Source organism: Apaloderma vittatum, unplaced genomic scaffold (assembly GCF_000703405.1).
Source record: "Apaloderma vittatum isolate BGI_N311 unplaced genomic scaffold, ASM70340v1 scaffold32270, whole genome shotgun sequence".
Lineage (NCBI taxonomy): Eukaryota > Metazoa > Chordata > Aves > Trogoniformes > Trogonidae > Apaloderma > Apaloderma vittatum.
In genome coordinates this window covers 16,822-25,722 of record NW_009696833.1, presented here as the reverse complement: position 1 = coordinate 25,722, position 8,901 = coordinate 16,822, and the positions used below count along the sequence as shown (strand labels likewise).

The window sequence follows — 8,901 nt, the reverse complement described above, 5'->3', positions numbered from 1 at the left end:
TGGGGACCAGCGGGACGGGATGTTCCCTTCCAGGCTGGGAGGACTGGCCGGTTTATTCCAGGCTGGGAGGTGGAGGAACATCCTGTGGGTTTAATAAGTTGCTGCTGGTCCCGATGAGGTGTGGAGCAGCGGCCGGAGGATGTCTTGCACCCTTGGCCATCGCCCCAGCCACGGGGGAGCTCTGGCCGGGGCCGATGGGGGTCTGGCCACTTGCCCGTGGTGCCGGGGCTGGCGGGACCCCCTGGCACCACTTCCAGCCTGTTCTCATCTACCCAAAGTGCATTTTTTATTCCTAATTATTGAAGCGATGAGTGAGATTTGAAGAGAGGTTTCTTGGAAACCTCCTTGGAAGTATTTCTCGAGTGCTTTGAAGCACTCTGTTTCTTTTTTCTTTCTTTTTTTTTTTTTTTCTCTCCCCTTCACCCCTGCTCCCGGGCTCTGGCAAGAGGCTGTTTTCCTGGCTACCTTTGCATGCACTCAGCTCCACAAAGTGTCCCACATCTGCCAAGGGCAGGTGCTTTATTATCTGTACTTTTCGTCTGGCATTGCCCGGGAATGGGGATGCTCCGGTGCCGACGAGCGGAGCGGGTCGCGGCGATCGCCACTGGGTGCAATGGGCCTCAGAGACGCCGCCTGCAGCGGGGACGTGATGGATATTCGACTTCAGATCAGATTGTGAGGGCAAGAAAAGTTGTCCTTCTGAAAGGATGACCACAGACAAAACTAAAGTATTCCGGCGAACCTCAGGGAGGCTCAGGGTCAGTCCCTTTGGTGACAGCAATCACGCCATGCGCTGGTTTGGAAGCAGCGAGTTCCAGCGAAACATCTGGGCAGTCGTTGCCAGCCTCAGCTCTACTATTAACGTCCTGCAGCAAGGTCAGAAGATGCTTTGAGGGTCCTCAGGGTCCTGAGGGCGCTAACGAGTTAACAGCCCTAAACAGCCTCACCTGAGACCTTTCCCACCCACCCATGGGCTCCATTTAAGCTCAGCCCTGGGGCTGAGCCTACGTTTTATTGTAGAGGGTCTGCCAGATGTGTCCACATGCCTGTGACTTGTCATGCACCTGGCTCTCCCCCCATAGACTGAGGTTCTGACTTGGCCTTGGAGCTGTCGTGTCCTCCTGGACCTGCCCAGCAACCACTGGGCTGTGCCTCGCCTTGGTCTTAGCCAGCAGACTTGATTTTTGACCTCACTTCCTGACTTGAACCTGGACCTGCCTCATCATCGCAAGCTTGACTGCAGCTCTGAGCCAGGGCTGGCATCTCTGGCTCTGCTCTGCTCACCCGTGGTTGGTGACTGCAGGATGGATGGGCTGGTGAGGACCTCACTGCGCCTTAGACTTGGGGATGAAGTCCTAGCAGGGATGGATACCTCCACCAGTATGAGCCAGGGGGCACTGGCTGGTTTAGAGGGGTGTGACTCAGTTTACCCCATTCTGGATCCATTGAGGTTCATCTGGTCTCCTGTTCGATGTTCCCTGTGGTGCAGGTACCACCCTTTAGCCTCTATTCCTTGGCCTATTTTTGGTCCCTGAGGAAGAGACATCCCCGTGCGGTCAGGGGGAGCCCACTCCTCCGTTGGGAGGAGCCAAGGCAACATGCCGACCGGGAGCAGGAGATGGAGGATGGTTTGGTGTCCCTCCCCTTGTCTCTTTGCAACCAGATGCAGCCCAGAATTGTCTGTCTGCAGGGAAAGATGTCCTCGGCTTTGCTGGGCCAAGGACACGAGTGGGAGGAAGACGGGAGATTTCATAGAGTCATAGACTGGCCCGAGCTGGAAGGGACCTTAGAGATCATTTTAATCCAGCCTTCCTGTTGCCAGGGATGCCACCTGTTGACTAAATCAGGCAACACATGGGGAATTTGCATTTCTCTGGGTCAAATCCTTTCCCACCCTATTTTGCCCAAAGTGGAAAGAGTCTGAGAGGCTTCTGTTTAGCCAGGTGTGGAAGAAATTTTGTCCTTCCAGGTATCCCTGCTCTTCCTGCTCCCTCTTATCTGGAGGACAAAAGCTGGTTGGAGCCGTGGGATGTAGCACGAGTGTCCCACCAGGCACAGCAGCTCCCTGCAACCTCTCCTTCCTCCTCAGCCGTGCTCTGAAAACACAGAGGGGCTCCAACGCCGAGTTCATGGGTGGTGCTGAGGGTCCACCTTGGGGACAAATGCTGAGTCCCCAGTGGTGAAGAAGGATGATGCCGTGGATCACATTTTATTTTGGACTCACAGGCCAAGGTGCTGCCCGTGTTGCTGTTCAGGGTTTCTTTTGACCTGGGGTGAGGTGACAGCTCTGGCACAGCCGGTGGCATCTGTGAGTTGTGCTGGGGCGAAGTGACATCTAACTTGCCTCATACCATGAGAGGAAATGGGGAGAGAAGTAGACACTTCAGTGAAAGAATGGAAAAAAGTGATCAAAGGAGTGAGATAAAAAAATAATGGCAGGGACAGGCTTCTGTGTGGGATTATTTAATAATAAGGTAATTAATGCTTTTTACCTCCCAAACTCCTTTCATGCAAGAATCACAAAGCGCTTCACAAGCGTTAATTAATTTTCCCTAACATCCCTGCGGGGAAGGTCACTGAGCTACCGAGCGTAAGAGAAATCTTGTCACTGATGAAGGTGGCTGCTCTCCAGGCATGACAGATGCTCGGGTGTGATGGCAGGATGGGGAGAGTCTCTATTCCTCGCCGATGACTTCAAATGATTTCCCATAACTTCCTTGGAAAGGACAAAATGTCTTTGAGTCACCACAGGGTGAAGGTGGGGCCCAAAGATGACCCAAGCCAAAGCCGTTGAGTATCCCTGAGGATACTGAGAAGCCAACCCCCAGTGCCAATGCCCACAGGAGGTTGGAATAAGGTGCTTGTGAAGGGCAAATCTGTGACTGTTGGGGGGCAAAACCCACCAGGATGAAGCGGATTTCAATTCAGATCTGAGCTGCAGCTGGTCCTGCCCTGGAGAGGTGGGGTGCCTGGCTTTGGGGTGTTGGAGCGTCTCGGTGGGATCACGCTGTCACTACTCATCACTGCAAATATCTGCGGTTGTCCTTGGTCCTAGATCCTGGCAGTGGTGCCAGCATGGCCGAGCAGGACCCAGCCTCGGGCTGTGGGAGGAAGCAGCAGCCAGGTCAGTGGGCAACGAGGGGGGTTTGGGGGGTTCTATTTTACTTTTTTTTAGGCAGGGTTGTGAGATGGGGAAGCAGCAGATTCGGGATGAAGGGGTCAGGAAGGATGGACTGTCAGCTGGGGTGCAGGAGTTGGGGAACGTGGCTGGGATGTCTCCTGCTTGACAGCATCTGCGCTGGGATAGCAAACGCGACTCGGGAGAGGAACGACCGGGTTTCAGAATAGCAAAGACCTTGCTTGGAGGAGTTGTCCTTCACCTAGCCTGATTATACAATTATACCAAAACCCGAGCCCGAAGGGTTAGCCCGAAGGCTTAGAGGATGCCAGTGCACGGCAGTCCTGCATCTCTGGAAGCTTCTGGCCTCCTGCCCCCTCTGTCCCCTCTGTAACCCAGCTGGCCCCAGAGATCCAGCTCTGTCCCGGTTGTACCTCCAGAAGCTCTCAAGATGCAGGTGCACTGTGGAAAGCCCATTTCACCAGCAGTGGGCCACCAGGAGCCCAGTGGCACCATCACTGGTCCTTGTGTCCTTGGAGGCCAGAGGCTGATGGCCAGGGCCTGGCTCTGATGAGAGCTGGTGGATATCCACTTGCTGTTCCAGCTTTCACCTGGGAGGTGAGGGCCAATGACCGAAACTACCACATGCAATTCAAGAAGAAATTTGCCTTCTGCTTGACCAAGAAGAAATATGCGGTGAGTTAGCCTGGGCCAGTCCCGGGCCATTTCTTTACCCAGCCCCTGACTCCTGAGCTGGCGATGGTTGGGGGTGACATGACGGAGCTGTTGCCGCGTGGTCTCCAGTGGGGTGGAGAGTCATGTAAGCAATCCTCGAGGAAGAGGAAGGGCTGCTCCCTGCCTGGTGCCCCAGATGCCCTCTGAAGCTGTCAGACAAGGAGAAAAACGGTAGGAAGGATACTCTTTTAGTCCAATGGCCACAGAATCACAGAATGTTAGGGCTTGGAAGGCACCTCAAAAGACCATCTAGTCCAACTCCCAAGGAAAAATTTTTTGAAAAAGTTCTGCTTGAACAAAACCAGTTTTGAGGGTTTTTTTTCCCAGCTAAATAATGACCATGTAGTTGAGGGTCAGCTAGGTATATTTTGTTTAAATTTTATATGGCCTTTTGCTGTAGTAAATTTTTTTTTCCTTCTGGCTTCGGTAAATTTTTTAAGGCACTGAGTTGAGAAGTCTTAAAACCAGGAGAATGTTTTTGGCATTTCCAAAACACAGCCTTGATTTCGTGTGGCTTTGACCTGCCTTCCTTGCGCAGGGCAACGCCATCAGGACAGCCAAGTACAACATTTTCACCTTCTTGCCGCTGAACCTCTATGAGCAGTTCCACCGGATGGCCAACGTCTACTTTGTCTTTGTCATCCTCTTACAGGTGAGATGGGCACCAAGGGCAAGTGTGTGCGGGACTGTCCAGCCAAAAGGGGTTGTCTTATGTTTCAAAAAGAGGACTTTGGTCTAAAATGGTGTCAACAATGTTGGTTTTCAATGGTGTTCATTGTCTTTCGTGACCTCTGAGGGGTTTAACCCACACTAAGTTTGATTGCTTTGAAGTCTGAATGTAAGTTAAGCTCACGTAAATCATACCTGAATAGAAATTCCTACCCTCCAAATTCAGGGATTCACGTGCATTTCACATGCCCGCTCTAAAAAGAGGTGGAAATTTGACAAAACAATTCTCTGTACACAGCGATGTTGACTTGATTTTTCTTAAACGGGTTCCTGCCGTCCTCAGGCGTTGGCTGGGGAGGGGAGCTGGGAATGAGGGGGAGTTCCTCCATCACCTCAAGTGTCCCAAGGTGGGATGAAGGGTCAATGGAGTAAAATCCTCCTTCTCTAGACCTTCCCCGAGATCTCCACGTTGCCCTGGTACACTCTGCTCCTCCCCCTGAGCTGCCTTCTCGCCATCCGGGGTCTACGAGACTTAATCGATGATATTGTGAGTATGAGTTGGAGTGAAAGGCTGTGGGTGTTGGGTGTTGGTCCTGGGCAGGGACGGTCAGCAGAAAGGGTCCATTTGCTGTGGGATGAATTAAAAAGCTCGGGATTTGCTGTCATTCGTTATTCCTGAGGTACCATGAACTTTGCCTCACCCAAAACACTTTGTCCTTTCCCTTGGGAAGGATAGGACTGGCCAGTTCCTCTCCTTGGCGTGTAGACACCCATCTCTGCCGTCTTTAATGTCTTAATCAGTGGTTAGTCCTCAGAAATACCTGGGGGGAACTAAGGCTCTCTTTCTTTTCATCAGAATACATCTTCTGATTGCTTTGGAAAGCAAATCTTACCCTGGGGCTGAGGAGGCAGATTGTAGCATTGAAAGAGTTGTTTTTATGGGACAGGGAAGTCTGACGTGGTCCATCCCTTTCTTTTTGCCTCTTTTTTCTTTTTTTTTTTTTTTCCTCCTGTGCAGGGCCGTCACCAAAGTGACAGAAACATCAACAACAGGCCATGTGAAATCCTCTCTGGGAAGAGGTGAGGGGCTTTGGAAAGCCGTACTGGTGTTTTCCAGGTCTGTTGAGTGACGGATCGTCTAAAGCGCTGAGCATCCCTGATGGTGGCAGCTGAGAAGGGTTGTGGTGGGACTGTCCCCGATTCACCTCCCAAAATCTGCTGCAAGTCCAGCTGGTCTCCCACAGGGATGATCATATTCCAGCCACAAGCCTGATTATCTGAAAAAAATAAAGCCCTAGTTTGTCCTGATATGCTGGAAAGTGGATTTTCCTTGGCCACAGAAGTTCTTCCAGATCTTCCTGTCTAACCCCTGGAGTCAGATCACTGCTAAACGCTGCTCTGGGGAAGGACCCACATTTCCCACCAGTGGCCAAGCAGCTGGAAGTCCTTGCCACTCATGGGTAGGGAGGATATGGAGGTGAGAGATGGGTCCTGTGCCACCCCGGGTGCTCAGCCATGCTTCGGTCACGCAGATGGGAGGCTACTGCAGTGGCAGAGGAGGCGACCACCTAGAGACCCCATTCATGGGACAGGCACAGGCTGCTCCAGGCGACAGAAACAGCCACCACCCCCATTCCCACTGCTCTGCAAGGATAAAAATTCCCCCTTCCCTGGTTCCCCTGCAGCTTCCGCTGGCAGAAATGGTGTGACATTTGCGTCGGGGACATCGTCCGCCTGCACAAGGAGAGCTTCGTCCCGGTGAGTGGTGACCCAGGGCGGGGGCACGGGGCGGGGTGTGTGTGTGTGTGTGTGTGCAATTTTGGCAAGGAGAGGCTCAGCCAGATGCTCTCTCCCTCTCCCTCCCCTTTTTGTTCTTCAAGGCCGACATGCTCTTGCTGTGCAGCTCGGAGCCCAGCAGCCTGTGCTACGTGGAGACGGCCGACATCGATGGGTGAGGAGAGGGGCCGGGAACTGCGGCTATTGTGGGGGAGATGGGCAGAGACTCCCCAGCCAACAGCTAAAGGCTCCAGCCCTGGGGACGCCATCCTGGCATCGAGGGAATCGGGGTGTTTGGGAGAGCCGTAAGTTCAGCAGAAACCGTGGGATGTGGGGAATCCTCCAAAAGCTAACAGACACCCCAGAAATGGGATTTGAAAATGGGAGCCCCACCCTCCAAACACTTTTGAGGCTTCCTCAGAGCAGCCTGCGATGTCGGGCATCTCTCTCCGTCTCTCAGCTCCCTCACAGCCAGGCAGAGGACAGTGGCCACCCATCCCTCCTGCCTCTGTCTGCAGGATGGTTTCACAGCAGGGTCTCCAGGCCAGGGCTCTCTCCCTGCATGAGAGCTCCCTGTCTGACGTGATAGGTCCCTCTTGTGCTCTTCATTGCCATCACTCGTGTAACCACCTAATAACTAGTGGCCATCTCTGTCCCATGGGTCCGACAGCAGAATTAATGGCTCTGTCACCCCACAGTTCTATTTTTCTCTCCCTGGCTCTTGTTCACAGGGAAACAAACCTGAAGTTCAGACAAGCCCTTCTGGTGACCCACCAGGAGCTGGTGAGCGAGGAGAGCATGGCTGCCTTTGATGGTGAGTCTCCTGGACAGGCGAGGATGTGACTGTCCTGCCCAAATGAGATGAGTCCAGCTTTGGGAAGTCTCTGTCCCCTCAGGCACCAAGTCCCACCAGTCCCCCAGGAGGCTGCACTTGCTCCTGCGTGCAAGGAGCTAAAGACCCCCCTTGCGTGGGGGCTCTTCCCCAGCAGAGTGGCTTTGTGATGGGTCCACTGTGTTCGTGCTCCTTTCCCCTGCGCTGAATCTTGATTTTCCAACTAGAATCAAGTCCAGTCTCCCAAACCGGAGTTCAGACACTGGATTTTTTGGTTTTTTTCCCCCTTTGGTCCTCCATAGGGTGCAGACTCCCATCTTGGAGGCTTTAGGGATGAAGGGGGTTGTGTTTCTACCTTCTCCAGGCTCAGTGTGGTTCCTGCTCTGAGCACCCTCCCAGCAGTGCCTTAATTTGAGCCATCCGTACCCCAACTGCATCTGGAGATGCCCTGACAAAACCTGAATCTCCCTGAGAAGCCTCCAGCAACCGCCTTTGGAGGGGGCAGGTGTGGAGGGAGAGAAGGGTCCTCTCACTTCCCCCAGAGCCATCACCTGAATCGTGCCCTCTGCTCAAGGGAGAGTGACCTGCGAGGAGCCCAACAGCCGCATGCACAGCTTCACCGGCACGCTGGAGTGGAGGGGTGAGACCTACTCACTTGACAGCGAAAGGATCTTGCTGCGAGGCTGCAAACTTCGCAACACCGACGTCTGCTACGGCTTGGTTATCTACGCAGGTGAGTGCCCAGGCCCGGATCAGACTGGACGGAAAATATCCAGGTGCCCAGAGATTTTAAGCTGCCCAAGGGTTTCTGGCATGAGCAGGTCCCGTTCTCAGCTGATGCAAAGCGAGAGGAGCTGCAGCTAAATCTAAACCCCCAGAAGTTTGCCCTAAGCTTTGCTGGTGTTGGGAGACAGGGAGATGATGTGATAGTACCAAACTTCTACTCATCCCAGGTTATACTTCACCTGCATCACGTCCTCAATCCCCTCCACTTTGTGGCCTCTTGCACTTTTGTGGTTCACTGCGGCTGAGAGCTTGGCCACCAGTAGCTGTGGGTAGAGGGGATGATTAAGATCTGGTGTACTTCTCCAAGCTTGCAGCTTGATTAACCATGGCTTGATTAACCACTGAGCAAGGGATGTGGTCCTCTGAAGTCTTCAGGGATGGGGAGATCTTGTTATGGAGGAAACCAGCATCGCTCAGCTGCAGGTGGACCTCCTGGGGGCTGTGGACTAGTGTTTTTACTTCTAAAATGTTTCTCATCCAGGAGTTGATTCCAAAGTTATGAGGAACTGTGGGAAGATCAAGCGGAAGAAAACCAAGCTGGACCGCATGATGGACCGGCTGGTGATCATAGTGAGTGTGGTGCAAACACCTCCTGCCCTGGTCCAGCAGCCTCCTGGGGTGGCTCACAAGTCTTCTCATGGGAGGCTGCTTGCCTAGATGATGCTGTTTTTCCTAAGCTTGTGATATTTTGCTCAGAATATCTTGGGACCCTCACAGCTCCAAGTCCTCAGCTGTAGAGCAGCCCCTTGGACCAGGCAGCTGGAGCACTCAGGATCTCCCACCCCTCCTTGCCTGCTTTACTGCTCCACCAGCAAGCAGGGCTGAAGATGTTGAGGGACCTGCAGGCTGTGGCCCAGCACAGAGGAGGACAGGAGGAGGATGAGCCTTTCCTCTGTGGGAAGAAAAGCAGCATAGATAGTGAGGAATGGGACAGCTCTCACTCCTGTTCCTGGCTGGGTGTTGTCACTTCTCAGAGTGGCCACTA

At 53.3% G+C, this 8,901-nt stretch overlaps 1 protein-coding gene across 1 annotated transcript in view; it reads left to right on the top strand.

Moving 5' to 3' along the window:
- Window positions 1-3,075: 3,075 nt before the first annotated feature.
- The window catches only part of ATP8B3 (ATPase, aminophospholipid transporter, class I, type 8B, member 3), a gene marked incomplete at its 3' end in the record, with an annotated part of 16,130 nt that continues 10,304 nt past the window's right edge, over window positions 3,076-8,901 (top strand). Inside the window, exons 1-10 of the mRNA XM_009876383.1 lie at window positions 3,076-3,124; window positions 3,723-3,814; window positions 4,392-4,505; window positions 4,971-5,069; window positions 5,541-5,602; window positions 6,208-6,280; window positions 6,403-6,473; window positions 7,030-7,112; window positions 7,705-7,863; window positions 8,398-8,486. Of these exons, the coding sequence (XP_009874685.1) occupies window positions 3,076-3,124; window positions 3,723-3,814; window positions 4,392-4,505; window positions 4,971-5,069; window positions 5,541-5,602; window positions 6,208-6,280; window positions 6,403-6,473; window positions 7,030-7,112; window positions 7,705-7,863; window positions 8,398-8,486 (891 nt within the window). The remainder of the gene's footprint in view (window positions 3,125-3,722; window positions 3,815-4,391; window positions 4,506-4,970; window positions 5,070-5,540; window positions 5,603-6,207; window positions 6,281-6,402; window positions 6,474-7,029; window positions 7,113-7,704; window positions 7,864-8,397; window positions 8,487-8,901) is intronic.